Source organism: Myxine glutinosa, unplaced genomic scaffold, assembly GCF_964187855.1.
Source record: "Myxine glutinosa unplaced genomic scaffold, kmMyxGlut1.1 SCAFFOLD_3456, whole genome shotgun sequence".
Taxonomy (NCBI): Eukaryota; Metazoa; Chordata; class Myxini; order Myxiniformes; family Myxinidae; genus Myxine; species Myxine glutinosa.
In genome coordinates this window covers 1-24,763 of record NW_027619548.1, presented here as the reverse complement: position 1 = coordinate 24,763, position 24,763 = coordinate 1, and the positions used below count along the sequence as shown (strand labels likewise).

The following is a 24,763-nucleotide window of genomic DNA, read 5'->3' as shown; positions in this document are numbered from 1 at the left end:
TCATCACACACTTTTCATCACACACTTTTCATCGCACACTTTTCATCGCACACTTTTCATCGCACACTTTTCATCACACACTTTTCAACACACACTTTTCATCACTTTTCATCACACGCTTTTCATCGCACACTTTTCATCGCACACTTTTCATCGCACACTTTTCATCGTACACTTTTCATCGTACACTTTTCATCGTACACTTTTCATCACATCGTACACTTTCCCTATGTATACTTAAGCCACTTGGCGACTGCTCCACAAGAAACTTGGTAACAGAACACACCCCCACACTTGTCGACTCCGAGCTGCTTCAGCTATTTTGCAGCGACACAGAAGACTAATATGAGGACGTTGTGGGCTTTCCGGAAGCAACTTACCGGTACCTTAATAGCTTTGTAATTGTATATATATAATGTGTGTTGGTAAAATATGTGAAAGAACCGTAATAGAAAAATTTTATATTCATAATGTTCTTACACACACTATTATATAACAATACATTAAATCATGCACACCTTACTTTGTACATTGCACACACATGACCCAACTCATGCATTTTGCTTCACACTGAATTGACCTATTATTCAAATACAGAAACTCATTTCAACAGATTTCCCACGTGTTTGACTACGTTCTCTAACAACCACTCCCACTAACAACAACCACTCTAACAACCAATAACAACTCTCCCCATCTTGTGTCACGCTCCCTTTATCTTGTGTCCCTCTCCCTTTTTTTTTAATGTCGTCATTAATGTTAGCTCTTACTTGAGCCTCAATCTTGTGTACAAAAAGAAAGAAAGAAAAAAAAAACACGGAAATGTTTAAAAATGTATTTATTTGAATATTTGGCTAATCCTGTTGTTACCATTTTTATTTCATTCAATAAATTCCATAATATATTTAATAAACCCCAAAATTCCATATTTTATTTAATAAATATTTACTAACACATTGCACTCATGTTGTTTTTTTCCTTCTGTGTATCTCTTCCACCCTATCATTAAACCAAGTTATTTGAACCAGTAAGTTGCACATACTCCTACCTGCTGGCATGCAAGGATACCCACGAGGCGGTCATTCTGGATCCAGTACGAGAAACTGCCAGTCGAGATGTGAAACTGGTGCAGGAATTGGGTTTAACTCTCAACTATGCAAGTACGTACCTGCCTGGTTCTTACACTTTCTTTACTCTATATTTGTATGGGAGTTTACTTTACTATTCATTCGATTTACTATTCCGCAGCTGTACGAGAACACTGTTTAGAGTACACTTATGTACTGCTATTTGGTTTATGGCTTTGATTTTGTTCCTTAGTGTGAGATATGTTCTCAGGATCAGCCTCGTTCTACAGTGCGTATCAAAAAAAAAGTAATCCGAATTCCAGAGGTTAATATGCAAAGGTTATTTATTTTGACAATTTACATGTGGTTTACTAATTAAGAGGAGATCCTCAGCTTTCCATTGATACCTTCCATGCATCATTGCTGTCACACATGACCGAGTACATGTTCATTGAAAATGACAAGTTCAAATCGCATTTTTACAAGTTTGGCTCATCGACGCAAGTCAGGATAATTGATGCAAAATGAACGTCAGATGTGAACTTTTCTCTTGAATGATTGGCATTTATGCACCCACACCTTCAACATGTCCACCTCCCCTTTCAACACAAAGCTCACAGCGGCGGAGCATGCCCTGAACTGCTCGTCTCACCATAGCCGGGTCATTGCGCAAAGCATCCACTTCGTCAAGTATGCACTGCAATTCGTCAAGATCACGGGGAGGAGTTACGAACACCTTGTTCTTTAAATGTCCCCAAAGGAAATAATCAGATGGTGTGAGGTCAGGTGATCTTTTCGGCCATTCCACTGCATGGTTGAGGGCGATGACTCGGTCTCCAAAGAGTTCCCTCAGTCGATATTGGACAGCGATAAGACGATGTGCTGGCGCGCCGTCTTGGGCCCACCAGAGATATCTGAAGACACCACGAACCTGTCGCTCAAAGTTCTCCTCCAGCTGCAGTAAAACTTCATCATTGATCATCTGCAGATACCTGCTACCATTGACATTCCTTTGAAAGAAAAATGGTCCAATCACCTGACCACTTCTACAAAGTCCCAACCAAACAGTTCACTTTTGTCAATTCATGTTGGTGTCAAAATTAAATTCTGGGGGTTGTCCTGTCGGTTCCTATTCAAGAACATTATGGGTATTGACCTTGCCGTCCATGGCGAAAGCAGCTTCGTCGCCGATAACGAGATACCGCAGGAAATTGACATCTGCTTCGCAACGTGCTATCAACCATCTGGCAAGCACCAGCCTCCTGGCAAAATCCCCTGGCGTAAGTTGATGCCGGATGTGAATCCGATATGGATGTTGGTAGAGGTCCAGTCTTGTGATTCGGTTGAATGTTGCCGAAGGCAATCCCGTCCCATTTCATCTTGCGCTGGTATCCCACGGATGCTCCAAAACTTGCTGCCTTACTGCTGCAATGTTCATTTCCGATCGCCCAGTGCACCTCCTACCAGAATTCTCCTTGTTGCGGTTGAGGCTAGTGCCATGCTCTTGGTATTTTCTAACATTCGCCCAGATGGTTTTGGCTGCTGGAGACTCCCGTTCTGGGAAACGTTCCCTGAACGCATCACGAGTTCACTGCAAACTTCCAGTTTGGTGAAAGGTTGTAACCACGAAGGTCCGCTGTTCAGTCGTAAGTTGAACCATCTTTTCAATGACTGAGACTGTCTCTAAACCCATACACTGTAGGCCCATCTTAAATACCCATCTTAAACAAAGAATGACGCAACCGACGATTACCAGACCAGCTTAACAATTTTACATAATCAACTTGGCAGTCGACAAGTAATGCGTCCATTTAAAACTGTCTTCCACCAATTAGCCAGACTCGTAGAAATGCGATTTGAACTTGTCATTTTCAATGAACATGTACTCGGTCATGTGTGACAGCAATGATGCATGAAAGGCATCAATGGAAAGCTGAGGATCTCCTCATAATTGGGAAACCACATGTAAATTGTCAAACTAAATATCCTTTGCATATTAACCCCTTGAATTGGGATTACCTTTTTTTTGATACGCACTGTATGCAGGTATTCTTTGGTAGTTTTGCGCATATTTTTGTTACATTTTTGTGGCCTTCTTCTATGCCTAGGTATTTGTAAGATGCTTCATTGTCCAGCTCCTGTATTGTTGTGTCTATGTCGATTTTATGTTGTCCATTTTTGTTGGTCTACCTTCCACGAATGTGCACTTGGCACAAATATCTAGGCCACATTCCAGTTGGATGTCATCAGAGAACCGTTTCACTAATTTCAGTTGTTCTGCCAATTTTTAGTCGGTCGGTGTAAAAAAAGTTTTAAATCATACATACACAGTAGATGTGTTACCTTTCTTGTATCTTTTGATGTTCTTCAATTGGATGTTAGGGTGTACCCGTGTCCTTGCTCATTCCAACAGCACAATGACCCAAAGCATACAGCCAAATCAACACTGGAATGTCTTCAGAACAAGAACATGAAAGTCCTTGAGTGGCCCAGTCAAAGCCCAGACTTGAATCCCATTGACAATCTGTGGAAAGACTTGATCATGGATGTTCACCGACAGTCCCCATCTAACTTGATAGAGCTTGAGCAAATCTGCAAGGAAGAAGGGAGAAACTCCACAAATCCTGATGTACAAACCTGATACAGACGTACCCAAGGAGACTTAAAGCTGTAATCACTGCCAAAGGCGCATCTACTGAGTATTTATTCAGGGGCTGAATACTTATGTGAATTAGATATTTCATCTATATATATAAAACACAGTTTGTGTGTGTGTGTGTGTGTGTGTGTGTGTGTGTGTGTGTGTGTGTGTGTGTGTGTGTGTGTGTGTGTGTGTGTGCGTGTGTGCGTGTGTGTGTGTGTAATGTTACCGATAGACTCCTAAACGGAGAGGCTTACGTGCTTGATATTTGACATAGACATGGCCATTGAACGTGGGACGAACATGGCCGAACTCAAAATATTTGACGATCCATATTTTTTATTCATATTTACCTCAGTGCATTTCAGCGAAGTACCCGCTAATCTCAGCCGGTTCCAGAGCAGCTCGCTGATTCGCTCAGAGCGATCACGTGATGTTCCATTCCCGCCGCTCAGAGCGATCACGTGATGTTCCATCCCGTCACACGTCACTTCACCTTTTATGCGATCGTGTTTTGTATCGATTTTGTGCGATATGAATTAAAGACGTCTTTGAAACAGCTGTGAAACGTCTTTCCACAACCCTTCCGTAACCGATTGGTTACGTCTTCTTCACTTCACTTCACCTTCACTTAACCTTTTATGCGATCGTGTTTTGTATCGATTTTGTGCGATATGAATTAAAGACGTCTTTGAAACAGCTGTGAAACGTCTTTCCACAACCCTTCCGTAACCGATTGGAGCAGTTTCTTGCCGCACAAAACGAGATCCGCGAAGCGAGTTGGTCGAGTCGTGCTGACCAAGATGGCGACTCGGCGGCTTCACTTTTCACGGAGTATGAGCGTTCTATATATTTTCAATTCAGTGCGCCCGTGATTTGTGGCATAGACATGACCATTGGGCCTTCACGGTGTAATTTGTGCGAGGCTTTTGTCCGAGTGAGCTTGAGTCGAGAGGGCGAATGTACGGGTTGGGAATGTACGGGTCTCCCTTCCCCCGCCCGGCAACGCCGGTACTGGAGGACGTCACAGGATCGGTGAGTCTCCAAAATCCGCTTCGTGCTGTTGCGAATATGCAGGACTATGTCCGATTGTTGTGCTGCTCTCCGACCATGAGAACTGCAACGTCGTTGTTGACTGGCCATCCCCTTCCCTCCCCCTTCCCCCCTCCGTCCCCCCTTCCCTTCCCCCTCCACCCTACCTCCTCCACCCTACCCCTCCCCACTCCCCTCCCCCTACCCCTTCTCCCCTCCCCCTTCTCCCCTCCCCCTCCATTTTCCCCCTCCTTCTCCCTTTTCCCCTCCCTTTTCCCCCTCCCTTTTCCCCTCCCCCCTCCCCCTCCCCCTCCCCCTCCCCCCCTCCCCCTCCCCCTCCCCCCCTCCCCCTCCCCCTCCCCCTCCCCCCTCCCACACCCTCCCCTCCCCCCTCCCACACCCTCCCCCTCCCCACTCCCCCCTCCCACCTCCTCCCCCTCCCCCCTCCCATCACTCATCCTCCTATCCCTCACCCTCCCCATCCCCCCCTCTTCCCTCCCCCCTCTCCCCTCTTCCCTCCCCCTGGCGATTACACAGCCGTTCTCACTCGCGTGACTTAATATGCTGTATATCGGTTCATGCGCGTCTGGCTGCGCCCGCGTGCCTTTCACAGTTCTCTGACGCTGCCAACTCCTCTTCCTCGATCCTCTGAGCTGGCTAGTGCGCGCGAGTTTTTCAGCACTCTCCACTTGCGAGTCCTTTCATTAATCCTTTCCGCGCGAGTCCTATCGAGTGCAAGTCCATCTGCAAGAGTCCTTTTACCAATCCTTTTCGCGCGAGTCCTATCGAGTGCAAGTCCATCTGCGAGAGTCCTGTCGAGTGCAAGTCCATCTGCGAGAGTCCTGTCGAGTGCAAGTCCATCTGCGAGAGTCCTATCGAGTGCAAGTCCATCTGCGAGAGTCCTATCGAGTGCAGGTCCATCTGCGAGAGTCCTTCTCTCGCGAGTCCTTTCGAGGGCTTTGCGCAGCGGGTTTTATAGCTACGCCCCCCGAACCTTCTGGATCCCTCTCAAACCTTCTCACCACGCCCTGTGATGCCACGCCACCACCTCTGAGCTCTGATTGGCGGCTCGTGCTTACCGTCAGCGCTTCTGCCGCTCCGCCCCGGTCCTCCTAGCCTGCGTCGTGTTAACTCGCCCAAAATGAACCAACGTTCGCGCAAATGGGCATGAGGCTACCGACGCTGGATAGTTGGTGACAGTAGGGCCCATTCTCTTGGCTTTACTCAATGCAGAAATAACAAATGGAAAGGAACTAAGCTCACAAATACTAAGACATAACTATACTATCGCGAGGCTACATGTTGCTTGTGTGACTAACAATGAGGGGAAAATTTTAACCTTTATTAGACTCACTGTACAAACTTAAAACCGCAACAATATGTTTTCACTTTGGCATTATGAGGTATTTTGTGTATATTGCTGACAAAAAATTAAATTCAATCCATTTTAAATTCAGGCATTCATTTTAAAATTCATTTTGTAACAACAAAATCTGAAAAAGTGAAGGAGTGTGAATACTTTCTGAAGGCACTCTAAAAGATTGGGGCGGTTGGTCTCAGGTGACGTTTCGGCTTCCTCAGGCCTGCTTATACGCGGGTGAAATGTTGCCTGAGACCGTGTCTGCTCTTGCTTATTTGCTCAAATTTGTGGAGTGGATCTAGTTTTACTTTCTAGTTGGAAGTGCCTTTCTTTCTTTGAAAAAAAGAAAGAAAAAAAAAAGAATATATATATATATATATATATATATATATATACATATATATATATATATATATATGTATATATATGTATATATATATATATGTATACACATATATATATACATATATATATATACATATATATATATACATATACATATATATATACATATATATATATACATATATATATATATATACATATATATATATACATATATATATATATATATATACATATATATATACATATATATATACATATATGTATATATATATACATATATATATACATATATATATACATATATGTATATATATATACATATATATATACATATATATATACATATATGTATATATATATATGTATATATATATATGTATGTATATATGTATGTATGTATATATGTATATATATATGTATATATGTAAGTATGTATATATATATATATATATATATATATATATATATATATATATATATATATATATATATATATATATATATATATATATGTATATATACAGTGACGTGAAAAATTAAGTACACCCCATGTAAAGTTTCACTTTTTCAACATATTTCAACATTCAGCTATTTGATCTTCATTTCAACAATATTGATAGATAAAGGTGATATAATATAACAAATATCATGAAACATTTACATTTTGTAGTCCATTTTATAATTTAAATAAACATAAATGCAAATTTCGCATGTGGAAAAAGTAAGTACACCCTGACATTTATCACAACTTCAAATACCTAAAATTAGAATCAGGTGCACCAGCTCAGGTGCAAATGATTAGAACATCGTCAGAGAGGATCTTGGAGGAACCTGTCTTATTTAAACCTCGGACATTTAGTTTGGTGTGCTCTTTGTTTGTGAAGTGTGCGGCGTCACCATGCCTAGATCAAAAGAGCTCTCTGAGGCCTTCCGAAAGAAGGTTGTAGATGCCTACTAGTCTGGGAAGGGATTTTAAAAGATCTCCAAACAATTTGAAATCAATCATTCGACTGTCCGGAAGATCATCTACAAGTGGAGAATATTCCAAACAACTGCCAACTTGTTCAGGCCAGGCCGCCCCAGCATGTTCAGCCCGAGAGCAGACCGCAAGATGCTGAAAGAAGTCTCTAAGAACCCCCAGAATGTCATCACGGGACCTACAGGTAGCTCTTGCCACTGTTGATGTCAAAGTGCACGAGTCTACCATTAGAAAGAGGCTGCACAAATTTGACCTACATGGGAGGTGTGCCAGGAGGAAACCTTTGCTGTCCAGAAAGAACATCAGGGCAAGACTAAAGTTTGCCAATGAACACCTAGGCAAAGACCAGCATTTCTGGAACAATGTGCTCTGGACAGATGAGTCAAAGGTTGAGCTATTTGGCCACAGTACCAGAAGACATGTTTGGCGAAAACCAAAGACGGCATTTGACCACAAGAACCTGATACCAACTGTAAAGCATGGTGGTGGAAATATTATGGTTTGGGGCAGCTTTGCTGCATCAGGGCCTGGGCAGCTCACCATCATATAATCCACTACGAATTCTTCATTGTACCAGAGGGTGCTTGAGGATAATGTGAGGCCATCTGTCGGAGAGTTGAAGCTCAACCGAAGGTGGACCTTGCAACATGACAATGACCCTAAACATGCCAGTAAATCCACCAAGGAATGGCTGAAAAGAAAGAAATGGAGGGTTCTGGAATGGCCAAGTCAAAGCCCGGATCTAAATCCCATCGAGATGTTGTGGGGGGATTTGAAACGAGCTGTGCATGCAAGAAACCCCTCAAACATCACACAGCTGAAAGAATTCTGCATGGAGGAGTGGGCAAAAATTTCTCCCGGTCGATGTCAGAGACTGGTAGACAGTTATAAGAAACGCCGACTTGAGGTTGTTTCTGCCAAAGGGGGAAATACCACCTATTAGAGCCAAGGGTGTACTTACTTTTTCCACATGCGAAATTTGCATTTATGTTTATTTAAATTATACAATGGACTACAAAATGTAAATGTTTCATGATATTTGTTATATTTTATCACCTTTATCTATCAATATTGTTGAAATGAAGATCAAATAGCTGTATGTTGAAAAATTCAAAACTTTACATGGGGTGTACTTACTCTTTCACGTGACTGTACATATATATTATGGTGGCCCTTTGTGTATTGAGAGAAAAATGAAAGTTGGAAATTTGTTACTCTCACCCCTGTGGTTTGTGTAGTTCTGAGTAAAAACTGTGTGCAAAATATTTTTGAAATCCAAGAATATTTAGAGGTTGCCCTCTGTTGAAGTTTGCCAGGTCCCCCTTCTGCAACAAAAGGTTTATTAGCCGTTCGGTGGCGGGGATGGAATGGAAGCCTACTCCACTCATTGTCACCTGGTTCGAGGTGCAAGTGTCGTCTTCTTCCAGTCCGGGAACTGCCGCCTGTGATGAGCAACCACTTGGAGGAGGAATTGCAGCTCCTCTTCTCCCTTCTCCACGAGTCAACTTCTTGTTTCACTCTTGGATGAGTGCTACTCCTCTCTGCTTGGTCGTTGATGACGGCTAGGGTCTCCACGACCAGCAGAGCTTTCTTGAAGGGGTCCTCCACCGGCCAGCTCTCCGGAACTTTGAGAAGGAACTCGTCTAGAAGCTGGTGGTGAGTGAAGAGGGCCTTTGTGTTTCTCGTCAAAAAATGCTCAAGGCCCTTATTATCATCAACGAATGGACTCAAAACAATTCTCGGACTCTTTGGCGGATGGTTGAGGGCATTTTCGTTCAAGGCTTCGAATAATGAGTTTCTTCATTGCCGCAGGTACTCTGTCGTCAAAGAAGATCAAATATGTATCCAATGTATCAAATCACAATGCCATGAAAAACAATGATGCAATGAGACCGAGCAGCAGAAAACCACGTTGCAAGACAGCCTGAACCACACTGAACTGAACTGGCAACCAACGGTGGGGCGGGGGTAGGGAGAGGGGTGGCAACACCGAGTCAAAACAGTCCACAGAGCTCTACAACTTTCATCAAACGGTACTTTACACCTGCATAATATACACTTTTATACAGGCATAAAATAATGTTTAATGGAGGTTGTAGCTGTGGCTGTGTTTTGTGTTTATTATATAATGGTAAAATTTCAACTGATTAGGGCGACCTCTAAATATTTTTGGATTACAAAATTATTTGGCACACATTGTTTTTACTAGGAATGGGACAAATCAGGGGAGTGAGAGATATATTTCAAACTTTCATTTACATATAAACTCGTGTGTGTGTGTGTGTGTGTGTGTGTGTGTGTGTGTGTGTGTGTGTGTGTGTGTGTGTGTGTGTGTGTGTGTGTGTGTGTGTGTGTGTGTGTATACATATATATATATATATATATATATATATATATATATATATATATATATATATATATGTATATATACATATATACGTATCATATATATACATATATATATATATATATCATATATACATATATACATGGATATATGTATATTTATATACATACACGACATTAAAAAATTTTTTTGTTGTTATCCTTGAAATGATCAGACGTAGTAATTTTTTTGGTATACAAGATCGAGGCTCGTGTAAGAGCCAACATTAATGAGAAAAATACATGTAATAAAGGGAGCAGGAGACAAGATGCGGAGAGAGAGAGGGAAGCACACAAGTACAACAGCAGAGAACTGGGACATCGGGAGATCTGTGGGAGGGAGGGGGCTTTGGGGCGAGTGGGGCATGGGAGTGGTGGCCGGGGGGGGGGGGGGGAGGGTTGGAGCGGTATAAAACAAATGGACACTGCTAAGACTTCCACGAAGGAAGTCGGTATTTCAAAAAAGGTGGATTAATGGGGTAAGAAAAGATCAAGGTTTTGGATGGGGGAAGATAAGAGATGGTGGTGAACAGCTGTTTTAAAGACCTGGATGGAGGAGTGGGATTGAATAGAGTGAGGGAGTTTGTTCCAGAGGCAGGACAAAAGAGTAGTGAAGGTGAGCAAAGAGTCTTGATTTTGGCAGTTTCACCAGAAGAGGGTTGCTGGCAGATCTTGTGCGACCTGAAGGAATATTTGGGGGACACAGCACAGACAGAGCTGGGGGAGCAAGGCTGGAGAGGAGTCGGTAGAAGACAAACCACCAACCTGTTTGCAGTGAGCGAGTGAAAGGCCCTCAGATTCAGCTTCATCACGGGAGATTCCATTGATTCTGAAAGCTTTGGTTTCAACAGTGTGAAGCCAAGCTAGGTGTGAGGCAGGAGCACCAGCGCAGAGGGGAGAAAAGTATTCCATTGAGCTGTGGATGAAAGCTTTGTATGTGGTGAGGAGCTCAGAAGTGCGCAGAAAGGACTTCACATGACAGAGGATGCCCAGTCGGCGACTGGCTTTGGAGGACTTCACACGACGGAGGATGCCCAGTCAGCGACTGGCTTTGGAGGCCAGCTTGGAAATGTCGCTTTCCCAGGAAAGATCATGGCAGATAGTGGACCCAAAAGCTTGAGTGACAGAAATTCTTGGAGAGGATAGTTGAGAAAGTAGATGGGAGGGTTTTCCAGTCGGTCTTTTCGGAGAGACAGAGTGAGAGTGTGAGATTTGTCAGGATTGAAAGATATGCTTCCACTTGTTTGAGCAGTTTGTGATTTTATACAAGTCTGCTGAGGGTGAGGAGGCTGCAGACTGCCGATCTGAGGGTTGAGATATGGAGCGGCAGAGAGTGGAGTCAGCAGCAAAGAGATAGAGATGATTTTCCAGAGAGTCGGAGAGATCATTGATGAAGACAAGAAACAGCACAGGGCCCGGAACACTGCTTTGAGGAACTCCAGCCTGAACAGGAAGGGGAGATGAGAGAAATCCATTTCGGGCCACACATTGACTATGACCGGTGAGGAAGTCCGCAAGCCATGCATGGAGATTTCCATGGATATACCATAAGAGGAAATTTTGGTGAGGAGAGCGGGGTGCCAGACCGTATCGAAGGCACGTGATATGTCAAGGGAGCAGCTCTGATTTCCTGTTTGACATTGAGGACCTCCATCCATTGTTGGAGCCTCATCATCATCATCATCATCGCCTCATCTCCATCTCATCTGCTCCATCATTTGAACACCTGGCTTTTAAACTCTCTGGTCACACACAGTCAGTCATGGCTGTTGTCGACCGCCCTCCCAAACCACACCCATCATTCCTGTCTGACTTCTCCTACTTTCTGACCCAGCTCTGTTCCCTCTCCCCCTCAATCCTCCTCCTCGGTGATTTCAATATCCACATGGACTCCACTGACTCCACAATAACCACTGACTTCACTGATTTACTCACCTGCTTTAACCTCACTCAACATGTCAACTTTCCTACCCATAACCATGGTCACATTCTGGACCTTGTCTGCTCTACTGGATTAATTTTGCACCATCTCTCTGGCTCCGACCTCACCCTCTCTGACCACCTAGCCATCACTATGACCATCAACATCCCCACCCCAGCACCAAGGCATTATCGCACTATCAACTTCCGTAAGCTAAACGCTCTTTCACCTACCTCATTCTCATCCACCCTCTCTGGAAAAATGTCCACTTCTCCCTTCGTTGACCTCCACACCCCTTCTGACGTCACTGACTACTACAACCACACTCTCTCCTCCTGCCTTGACCAGCTTGCACCTATAAAAACCAAAACAGTTTCTTTCACCCATTCTGCTCCCTGGTTTACCCCTGAACTCCGCCTGATGAAAACTCGTGTTCGCCAACTTGAAAGACTCCGCAATAAAACAGGTCTCACAATTCACTCCCAAGCCTACAAGGACCACCTACAACACTACAAAGATGCCCTCTCGCGCGCCCGCTCCGCCTACTACTCTCAAATTATCCACTCTGGCTCCGGAAACCCAAAAGCACTCTTCTCCACAATAAACAAACTCCTCAGCCCCCTGAACACCACCACCCAGTCATTCACAGTAGACAACTGCATCTCCTTCCTTTCATTCTTCCACTGCAAAATTGACAACATCTACAACAGCTTAACCACCACCGCACCTGCTCCCCCTCAAACCACCTGCCCCCCCTTATCCTGCCAACCCCTGTCTCAATTCTCCCCAGTCTCCCCTACTGACCTCTCTGAACTCCTCATAGGAATGAAAACTGCCACCTGCACTCTTGACCCCATCCCCTCCAGCTTTGTCAAGGCCTCCCTTCCTGCTCTCTCTCCACTTATCACTGCAACAATAAACTCCTCCCTGTCTACAGGCATCGTCCCACCATCCCTCAAAATTGCTGCTGTTACCCCCATTCTGAAAAATCCTGGACTCAACCCTGACACCCTAAACAACTTCAGACCCATCTCCAACCTACCCTTTCTGTCAAAAGTTTTGGAACGCGCTGTAGCCACTCAACTCAAACATCACCTCTCTGCCAATAACCTGTATGAAACATTCCAATCCGGATTCCGCTCCAACCACAGTACTGAAACTGCTCTCCTCAAAATCACCAACGACCTTCTCCTCTCCTCTGATGCTGGCAACCTCAACATTCTCATCCTCCTCGACCTCAGCGCCGCCTTTGACACCATCAATCACACCATCCTCCTCACCCGACTTGAAACCACCTTTAACATTACCGGCACTGTCCTCTCTTGGATCAAATCATACCTCTCCGACAGACGCCAGTTCATCTCCATCAATAACTGCAAATCCCCCACTGCTCCCCTCCCCCAAGGTGTCCCCCAAGGTTCAGTTCTTGGCCCCCTCCTCTTCATCCTGTACCTGTCCCCCCTTGGTCACTTAATCCGCCGTCATGGTCTCCAATTCCACTGCTTCGCCGATGACATCCAGCTTTTCATCTCCACCAAGTCCATCTCCACCGCCACCCACTCTATCCTGACAAACTGCATCACTGAAATAAAATCCTGGCTTCAAATCAACTTCCTCAAACTTAACTATGATAAATCTGAAATAATCATCATTGGCCCAAAAACGCTCACCAAATCCACCCACAACTTTGCCCTCAACATCGACGGTTTCCCAGTATCCACCTCCCCTCACATCCGGAATCTTGGCATCATCTTTGACCAAACCCTCTCCTTCGACAAATACACTAAACACATCACAAAGACGGCCTTCTTTCACCTGAAAAACATCGCCCGTCTCCGTCCATCCCTCTCCTCCACGGCTGCAGAAACCCTCATCCACGCCTTCATCACCTCCCGTCTGGACTACTGCAACAGCCTCCTCTATGGTTCACCCTCAATAATCACCAATAAACTCCAATACATTCAGAACTCCGCTGCCCGTCTACTCACCCATTCCCGGACCCGTGACCACATCACCCCCGTCCTTTACAAGCTTCACTGGCTCCCCATCTCCCAGAGAATCCAGTACAAAATCCTCCTCTTGACCTACAAAGCCCTCCATAACCTGGCCCCATCCTACCTGGCTGACCTCCTCTCCAGACACACTCCCACCCACAACCTCCGCTCTGCTGGTACCAACCTCCTGACCCCCCCATCCGGACCAAATTCAGATCCTGGGGGGACAGGGCCTTCTCCATCACTGCTCCCACCCTCTGGAACTCAATACCTCACACCATCAGAGACTCCTCCTCACTCACCACATTCAAAACATCACTCAAGACCCACCTGTTCAACACTGCATTCAACATTTAACCCACAGCATTTAACCCCTGACTATCTCTTCTCCTTCTCCTTCCTTTTGCTTTGATTATTTACCTGTTGATTTTTGTCTTTTTGCACTTGTTTTTTTACTCTGTCAAAGCGTCTTTGGGCTTCTTGAAAAGCGCTATATAAAATAAATGTATTATTATTATTATTATTATTGTTGAGACAGCAGAAGCAGCATGTCCAGAGTAGAATGACCTGGTCTGAATCCAAATTGATGATCAGAGATCAAGCCATTTGAGGAGAGGAAGGGTTTGATATCCGAAGCAATGATGGATTCCATGACTTTGCTGATAATTTGGAGTTGGCTGATTGGTCTGTGTTTGCAACGATCTGTTTTTGCACCTTTTTTGTGTAAAGTGGTAATGTTGGCCGATTTCCAAGCAGATGACCTTGAGCAAAAGAGAGGGTGAAGAGAACAGAGTGAGGGTGTGAGAGCGGCAGACCCGTGGGCTGATGCCGTCTGGTCCAGTTGCAGAATCAGAGTTGAGGTTTGACAGAAACTTCTACACCTTGCGAGGAGAGAAGGACACAGAGCCCAGGAGGAGCTGGGTACGACTGGGCATGGTGGGTACAGAGACAGATGGGTTTGGGACACAGGATTTTGAGGCAAACACAGAGTTGAGGCATTCGGCTTTGTCACGTGCGGTGTCAACTGTGCAGCCATTTGAGGTAACGGAGGGGATGGAGGGGGAATAAACACCAGAAACGGATTTGACCAGACGCCACCAGGATTTGGAAGAAGGAGACAGGCTTGAGAGTTCATTCTTGAGTGTGGAGAGATAGTGCGTCCTGGCACTCCTGATGGTAGACACACACACTTGTTCCGAGCTTGGTGGAAGGAACTGAGTTTGCCTTCAGTTGGATTTGCCTTCCATGAGGGGAAGGCAAGTTGTTTCAGGGCAACTGCCTCACCACAAGATTCAGTGTACCATGGATGGGAGGAAGGGTAAGACAACTGAAGACGAGATGGGATAAATCTGTGCATGAGAGAGAGCAGTTTGCTTTGGAAGAATTCCCAGGAAGAATTGATGTCAGAGGCAGTAGAGATGGGAGACCAGTCCAGATGATTGATGGCTACTTGAAGACCGTGCCAGTCGGCCTGAGTGAAATGCCAGACTCGTCGACGCTGAGGAGGCTCTTTGAGAATGGCCAGAGAGATGTCCACTTTAACAAGCAAATACTAAAACAGGGATTGTTTTATTAATTCTCAGCTTTTGAAATTTGAGTTTAGTTTTCCTTATGAGTTTCTACAAACATAGTTGTGTCTAACAATTCGATTATGGAACGATGTGAAACCTGAATGCTGGTGCTTATAACTTTGTGCATGTGTGCAGTTAACACACACTGTCATGCTGACCACGTGACGGGAACAGCAGCACTCAAGACTCTGCTGCCCAAATGTCTATCTGTCATTGGGGCCGCCAGCAATGCCCGAGCCGACAAACATCTGCAGGAAGGAGACACAATTTCCTTTGGAGAGTTTGTAAGCATATTGGACAGCTCTCATGGTGGAGAAGAAATACTCTGATAGATTGTTTTTTGTGAATGTGGGTTTGGAATGTAACATTTTTGAAGATGGGTTGATCTACAGTGCATTCAGAAAGTATTCAGACCCCTTCACTTTTTTCACATTTTGTTATATTGCTGCCTTATGCTGAAATCGTTTAAATTCATTTTTCCCTCATCAATCTACACTCAATACCTCAAAATGACAAAGAGAAAACAGGATTTTAGAAAGTTTTGCAAATTTATTAAAAAGAAAAAACTGAAATATCACATTGACATAAGTATTCAGACCCTTTGCTATGACACTTGAAATTTAGCTCAGGTGCCTCCCATTTCTCTTGATCATCTTTGAGATGTTTCTACACCTTGACTTGAGTCCACCTGTGGTAAATTCAATTGATTGGACATGATTTGGAAAGGCACACACCTGTCGATATAAGGTCTCACAGCTGGCAATGCATATCAGAGCAAAAACCACGCCATGAGGTCGAAGGAACTGCCTGCAGAGCTCAGAGACAGGATTGTGTCGAGGCACAGATCTGGGGAAGCCTACAAAAAAATCTCTGCGGCATTGAAGGTTCCCAAGAGCACAGTGGCCTCCATGATTCTTAAATAGAAGAAGTTTAGAACAACCAGGACTCTTCCTAGAGCTGGCCGCCCGGCCAAACTGAGCAATCGGGGGAGAAGGGCCTTGGTAAGAGAGGTGACCAAGAACCCGATGGTCACTGGCTGAGCTCCAGAGATCCTGTGTGGAGATGGGAGAAACTTCCAGGACAACCATCACTGCAACACTCCACGTATCTGGGTTTTATGGCAGAGTGGCCAGACGGAAGCCTCTCCTCGGTGAAAGACACATGAAAGCCCGCTTGGAGTTTGCAAAAAAAAGCACCTAAAGGACTCAGACTGTGAGAAACAAGATCCTGTGGTCTGATGAAACCAAGATTGAACTGTTTGGCTTCCTTGTCATGGCAAAGGGTCTGAATACTTATGTAAATGTGATATTTCAGTTTTTTCTTTTTAATAAATTTGCAAAACTTTCTAAAATCCTGTTTTCTCTTTGTCATTATGGGGTATTGAGTGTAGATTGATGAGGGAAAAAATGAATTTAAACGATTTCAGCAAAAGGCTGCAACATAACAAAATGTGAAAAAAGTGAAGGGGTCTGAATACTTTCTGAATGCACTGTACTTTATGGGTATAATCTCGTTCCAATAGTACATACTTTATGGGCATACTCATTACTCACGTTCCAAGAGTACATACTTTATGGGCATACTCATTACTCACGTTCCAAGAGTACATACTTTATGGGCATACTCATTACTCACGTTCCAAGAGTACATACTTTATGGGTATACTCATGTTCCAATAGTAAGGACTTGGTGGACATAGTCACATTCCAATAATACGTTAAAAGTAATCACGTTGTTAGACATCCTTAGACGCCTTGATTTTGTACACAACCCTCCCCCCCTCCCCCCCCCCAAAAAACTCCATTAAATCCAGAGACATTTTGATTATATCAAAGGAGTTCAAAATTAAATTTAATACTACGAGCAACGGTACCCGCCCTGTGGGCGGGGCTTCAATTGGGAGGCCCAAATGAAAAGATGAAAAGGCAAAATATCAGAAATTGAAGGCTTTTATTTATTTTAAACGATTTATATAGACATCCGTTAAATCATATCACACGCAAATCATCAAAATCTAAACAGTATTTGTCGAATTTCAATAAAAGTCACATCACTGTTCATATCGGTAAATATTATTCCATCGTGTTTAGAAAAACTGGAAAATTGGAAATTGGGTAAAAAATTGGGAAAACGAAATACCCTATTTTACTCCAGGGGGATCCAGGATTACCCACTCAAAATTTCGTTGCGATCGGTTCAGCCGTTTTTGCGGTCCCTGGGAACAGACAGCCACACGGACATTTGGTGAATTATAGTAAGATTGGTATGTGAGTGCGTCCATAAAGTATGTACTATTGGAAGAAGAATGCTGTTAGTTAACAGGTAAAAGTTGAGGTTTCATTGTGATTCTATTAATAGATTGGGAATACACTTGTTGAGAAAGTTTGTCCCGGACAAAGAGCAATATTTTGTTTTTGTACAGAATGTTTCCGATACATAAATCATGGCATGGGGATGTGGCTTTAACATGGCTGTGAAAGCTTTGCGGAATTCAGAATGTCCGGTGATGTTATTGGCAAATGTCATTGTTGGCTTTTTCCCTTGTGGGGGAAATATTCCGGTTTTATTGAGATTTGTGTGATTAGAGACTAAAACTCCTCGCTTTACCCGACCACAGACCCTGGAAGTACGATCAACACCTGGTCACACAGATGGCTGCCTCACCTTTGTGATGTCGGACCAGAGCATGGCTTTCACCGGAGACGCCCTCTTGATCCGTGGCTGTGGCCGAACGGACTTCCAGCAGGGTATGCGGTTCAGACCACAGCAAACCAAGGCCACATGTAGTGACTAGTTGGTTGGTTTGATTCACACGTGATGGAAACCTATTGCTTGCATTCTCGCATAGCCAAACCACCCCCGCTATATCGGGGTATTTGTGATGCCGAAGACGCCATTCCACTTCTCGTCGATGCTCCGGGTTGCACCGCTTACCTTGATTGTATTGAGGAAAGTTGTCATTTTGGGATTTGCTATTTGAGGATTATCGTGCGTGCTCGGTGTGTTCTTTGTTGGGTTCAGGTAGTGCCCGTCGTTTGTACGAGTCTGTTCATGAGAAGATCCTTTCTCTACCGGATGGTTGCCTGCTTTACCCAGCGCACGATTACACCGGTGATTTGCACAGACAGAACCTCCTTCGCATCCGTTTTATTGAAGGCCTGACCTAGTCCCATTGCTAGACTAAGGGTACTGATCACTGGGTATGTAAGTGAATACGTATTTGCCATTGTTCATGCCTCCTGTGGTCACGTGGCTGCAGCTGTGTGGTTAATGATCGAGTTGTAAATGCTGAACGTTTCAATCTCTGACAAATGGGCCTGTGATGGAATGGATTTGTTCATTTTTTTAATGATTGAGCCTTTCTGCCTGAAGAAGGAAATCCTAAAGTAGTGCTTTTCATTTAGGAGCAAAACCTCAGTTTTTTTTTTTTTTTTGTATCCTGAATCGAGGCTCGTGAAAGAGCTAACATTTATTTCACAAACAAATCAACCAGACAAACAAAATATACAAAAAGAGGGAGCGGAAGACAAGATGGGGAGAGAAGGGGAAGCACACAACCACAACATTTGGGAGCAGGGAGAAGTGTGGGAGGGAGAGGGCTTGGGGGCAGGAGGCGTGGGAAGGGGAGGGGGGGCGGGGAGGGGGAGGTATAAAACACAAGGGGACCGTTTTACAAAGAAGAAAAAGTTAAGATGAGTAAAAGTTTGTTTAAAGCAACTAAAGTTATGGTATTCGAGGTTGCGTGAATTTTTTAGGGCAGCCAGTCCCACAATGGCTGAGCCTGTCGGAGGTATGCTTGATCCTCCAAAACATGACTCTGGTGCGAGAAACTACCAGGAAATTCACATGTTTTGACCCTTGTGTTTTTTCAGGGGTGGAAGTGCTCATTATGTCACATATGTATGTCGGAACCAAGTTGTGTTTGGCTTTACAGGTTATTGCCAATATTCTATAAATCTATACGTTCGCATACAGGAACTTGGTGAAGATGTTTGAGGATTGTAGCAACGTGCTCAAGTTTGAGCTTGAACTGCAAGCCTTGCTGCTATTTTCTGAACGAGTTGTAAACGGTTGAGGGAAAAGCTGACAGTGAGTTGCACTATTCCAAGTTTCCTTATTCCTCCGAATTAAATGTGAGCAGACTTGGACAATTCACTGCAGATGGAAGAAAATCGACTTTCAGAACTTGGAGTTGTGCAGAATATAGGAAATAAATGGGTCCATAGTGACACCTGGACTTAAAATGGTGGAAGTGGAGATCATCATGTGGAGTTGGATCTTTTAAAGAAGAAGATGGAAAACCAAGGACCATCAATCCAGCATGTCCGTCTTCATAGCAATAAGTTTTATAAAGTCCATCTATGGACGTCCATATTTGAGTTTCAGAGACACAGGAGTTCAGTAGCTGGTTAAATGAACAGGTGGATTTATAGGTATCATCAGCAGAGTAATTGAGGCCGATATTAAAATTCCGTGACATTGTCCTCAGCGGATGCAAAAAAGAGAACACCAGAGTTGAACAAGAACAGATCCTTGCAGGGAACATCGACAAAGATGAAGTAGATAACCAGGGACGATTACCTGTAGATATACGATCTGTAACAGGACATGAGTCATTCTAGAGCAGCATGAGAGATACCAAAACAAGATGGCAGATGGTCAAGTAACATGTTGTTCTGGTCAACTGTGTAAAAAGCAGCTGACATGTCCCAAATTATTAATGTTGCAGCTTACCCTTGGTCCCCTATCCAGGAAGTTGGTGGACTATGTAGGGATGGTACTCCTACTACTCTGCATGCACAGGTAATAGGTGTAGCACCTCCTCCCTCCCCACCTCCTACCCCCCTTTGGATGGGGGATGGGAAGTGACCCTTTTGTGCTTCGTTAAAGGGAAACGTAAGTTTAGAGCAGGAATTCTGGAGTTTTTTGGCCATGGTGCCAGCAATAGCTCGCCAACTCTTCACAAATGACACCGTGGGATCTTTAACGGGCACCAAAAATGCCTACATATGGGACACCTGGTTTAACATCCACCTGAGGAACGGCACACACAATGATGCATCACCATGCCGACGAGACACCAGCATGACAGTTCATAGCTGGGCCAAGATTTAAACCTTGGCTAAACTGCTCAGAGTTGAGTGTGCATACCTGTATGCCATCCTGCCAGCCTACAGTTGATAGTTTCTTGTATATGACAAAAATAATGTCTAATCCCAGCAGTTTTATTCTATATTAGCAAAACTGTGCATTCCTTATCTTGTTGCACTTGATTTGAGAAACCTGACAATTTTGTTCATTCTGAGTTGTTGTTGCTTTTGTTTGGTTGTGGGGTTGCAGGACAGTCGGTGACAACGGTCCTTGAGGAGAAGACTTTTAACCCTCGTCTTACCAAGACTATAGACGAGTTTGTGGAGATAATGAACAACCTTAACCTCCCAAAGCCCAAGCAAATTGGCAAGTACTGTCAGGATTCTAAAACTACATGAAAACCAAGTGCAGAGAGATTGTGCACTGAGACTGAAGCACATCTCCTGAGTGTTTTTGAAACGAATCACTCGAGTAGTTCTCCTGGTGCTAAACAAGCAATATATGGCTTACGTAGCATAATATTTCAAAAACTCCTGGTGCTAAACAAGCAATATATGGCTTACGTAGCATGATATTTCAAAAACTCCTCGTGCTAAACAAGCAATATATGGCTTACGTAGCATGATATTTCAAAAACTCCTGGTGCTAAACAAGCAATATATGGCTTACGTAGCATGATATTTCAAAAACTCCTGGTGCTAAACAAGCAATATATGGCTTACGTAGCATGATATTTCAAAAACTCCTGGTGCTAAACAAGCAATATATGGCTTACGTAGCATGATATTTCAAAAACTCCTGGTGCTAAACAAGCAATATATGGCTTACGTAGCATGATATTTCAAAAACTCCTGGTGCTAAACAAGCAATATATGGCTTACGTAGCATGATATTTCAAAAACTCCTGGTGCTAAACAAGCAATATATGGCTTACGTAGCATGATATTTCAAAAACTCCTGGTGCTAAACAAGCAATATATGGCTTACGTAGCATGATATTTCAAAAACTCCTGGTGCTAAACAAGCAATACATGGCTTACGTAGCATAATATTTCAAAAACTGGTGCTAAACAAGCAATATATGGCTTACGTAGCATAATATTTCAAAAACTCCTGGTGCTAAACAAGCAATATATGGCTTACGTAGCATGATATTTCAAAAACTCCTGGTGCTAAACAAGCAATATATGGCTTACGTAGCATGATATTTCAAAAACTCCTGGTGCTAAACAAGCAATATATGGCTTACGTAGCATGATATTTCAAAAACTCCTGGTGCTAAACAAGCAATATATGGCTTACGTAGCATGATATTTCAAAAACTCCTGGTGCTAAACAAGCAATATATGGCTTACGTAGCATGATATTTCAAAAACTCCTGGTGCTAAACAAGCAATATATGGCTTACGTAGCATGATATTTCAAAAACTCCTGGTGCTAAACAAGCAATATATGGCTTACGTAGCATGATATTTCAAAAACTCCTGGTGCTAAACAAGCAATATATGGCTTACGTAGCATGATATTTCAAAAGCTCCTGGTGCTAAACAAGCAATATATGGCTTACGTAGCATGATATTTCAAAAACTCCTGGTGCTAAACAAGCAATATATGGCTTACGTAGCATGATATTTCAAAAGATCCTGGTGCGAAACAAGCAATATATGGCTTACGTAGCATGATATTTCAAAAACTCCTGGTGCTAAACAAGCAATATATGGCTTACGTAGCATGATATTTCAAAAGCTCCTGGTGCTAAACAAGCAATATATGGCTTACGTAGCATGATATTTCAAAAACTCCTGGTGCTAAACAAGCAATATATGGCTTACGTAGCATGATATTTCAAAATCTCCTGGTGCTAAACAAGCAATATATGGCTTACGTAGCATGATATTTCAAAAGCTCCTGGTGCTAAACAAGCAATATATGGCTTACGTAGCATGATATTTCAAAAGCTCCTGGTGCTAAACAAGCAATATATGGCTTACGTAGCATGATATTTCAAAAACTCCTGGTGCTAAACAAGCAATATATGGCTTACGTAGCATGATATTTCAAAAACTCCTGGTGCTAAACAAGCAATATATGGCTTACGTAGCATGATATTTCAAAAACTCCTGGTGCTAAACAAGCAATATATGGCTTACGTAGCATGATATTTCAAAAACTCCTGGTGCTAAACAAGCAATATATGGCTTACGTAGCATGATATTTCAAAAACTCCTGGTGCTAAACAAGCAATATATGGCTTACGTAGCATGATATTTCAAAAACTCCTGGTGCTAAACAAGCAATATATGGCTTACGTAGCATAATATTTCAAAAACTGGTGCTAAACAAGCAATATATGGCTTACGTAGCATAATATTAAAAAAACTCCTGGTGCTAAACAAGCAATATATGGCTTACGTAGCATGATATTTCAAAAACTCCTGGTGCTAAACAAGCAATATATGGCTTACGGAGCATGATATTTCAAAAACTCCTGGTGCTAAACAAGCAATATATGGCTTACGTAGCATGATATTTCAAAAGCTCCTGGTGCTAAACAAGCAATATATGGCTTACGTAGCATGATATTTCAAAAGCTCCTGGTGCTAAACAAGCAATATATGGCTTACGTAGCATGATATTTCAAAAGCTCCTGGTGCTAAACAAGCAATATATGGCTTACGTAGCATGATATTTCAAAAACTCCTGGTGCTAAACAAGCAATATATGGCTTACGTAGCATGATATTTCAAAAGCTCCTGGTGCTAAACAAGCCATATATGGCTTACGTAGCATGATATTTCAAAAACTCCTGGTGCTAAACAAGCAATATATGTCTTACGTAGCATGATATTTCAAAAACTCCTGGTGCTAAACAAGCAATATATGGCTTACGTAGCATGATATTTCAAAAAGGTTTTTTTTTTTTTTTCGTATACAAGATCAAGGCTCGTGTAAGAGCTAACATTAATGACAAAAAAAAAAACGGACGCACAAGACAAAATAAAAGGGAGCGGGAGACAAGATGGGGAGAGGGGGAAGCACACAAACACAACATTTGAGAGCAGGTACATCAGGAGATCTGTGGGAAGGAGAGGGCTTGGGGGGGGGGGGGAGGAGGCATGGGAAGGGGTGTGGGGGATGGGATAGGTAAAAAAAAAACAACCAATGGACACAGCTAGAACTTCCAGGAAAGAAGTCGGTATTTCAGAAAAGTGCATCTGGGGTGAATTAATGGGGGTAGAAAAGATCAAGGCTTTGGATGGGGGAAGATAAGAGATGCTGGTGAAGAAAAAGAAGTTGTGCAAAAGTTATGACAAAACTAGTTGGATGATTGAGTAGTTGACAAGAACAAGCCAATTCGATTTTTGTTCAGGTCTGGATCCAGATCTGGCCTATCAAGGGATACAAAACGTAAACTGCTCGTAAAAACGTAAAACGAATGCTCTCTACTGAGTACTGTTCAAGGTTTAAGAAAAGATTTTCTGACCCCAAAAAATGATGAAAAAAATGATATGACCACTTACCCAAAAGATGTTTTATTACCTGTTCTAAAGATGTTTGTATGGACTGCAATTTGTCAAGTAACCGAGTCGTTGTGTTCCTCAGACATCGCGGTTCCCCTGAACCTCAAGTGTGGATTCCAGGACTGATCTCTGGTCTCACCTGACTGATGCCTCCTGTGGTCCAACCTCAAAAACCCTCTCCCACATTGTTTTGAACAAAGCACCTGATTAAGCTGCTCCTTATTTGCCTGCAAGACACATTTAAAGCAGACGGGAAAATAAAAAAACGTGGATCGGTGATGCTGGGATAATTATAGTATGGTATAGTTTTTAATATGCTTGATGGAGGAGAGAGAACAAGATACTCTTTTAATTCAAAAATAATTGATTTTGCGGTTAATTTACTTTATCTTGTGCTTTACAGTATTTCGACTTCATGTAAAATCTATCCATATCAAAATTGCACTTTCCTGTATTAATCCTTTTGCTCCATGTTGAAAAGTTTAATATAAAAATTCAGTTTCGCTTGGTTTTGGTAATGATCGATTTTGATTAAAAAATAAATGCATCTGTCAATTCTGTCCCATTTTACAAGTTCACTATAAAATGGTCACACAGGTGGTTAGGATTATAAATAAATTGACTCCTCCCATGCTCTTGTAGCCAAAGAAAGCTGCATAAAGCAACCTTGACAATCTACACAAGGTAAGCTTCGGTGAGAGCTGATTGGTTATTCCCTCCAATTACTGGTGAGAGTAGTGATTGGGTCTTCTTTTCATTTATATGTCGACTGCTTTGATATTGCATGTGGTACATGATGGTGTACGTTTGTCTACGCTGTTGCTGATGATTCGCCAATAAGCGATGAAACTGG

At 43.0% G+C, this 24,763-nt stretch overlaps 1 protein-coding gene across 1 annotated transcript; it reads left to right on the top strand.

Moving 5' to 3' along the window:
• Positions 1-1,015: 1,015 nt before the first annotated feature.
• On the top strand, positions 1,016-24,465 carry ETHE1 (ETHE1 persulfide dioxygenase; the record flags this gene model as incomplete). The annotated part of the gene is made up of 6 exons (XM_078769614.1): positions 1,016-1,160; positions 15,434-15,582; positions 17,916-18,045; positions 18,320-18,409; positions 20,639-20,755; positions 23,993-24,465. Coding segments are annotated over 6 exons (675 nt in total), but the record flags the coding sequence as incomplete, so codon positions are not given.
• Positions 24,466-24,763: the final 298 nt, after the last annotated feature.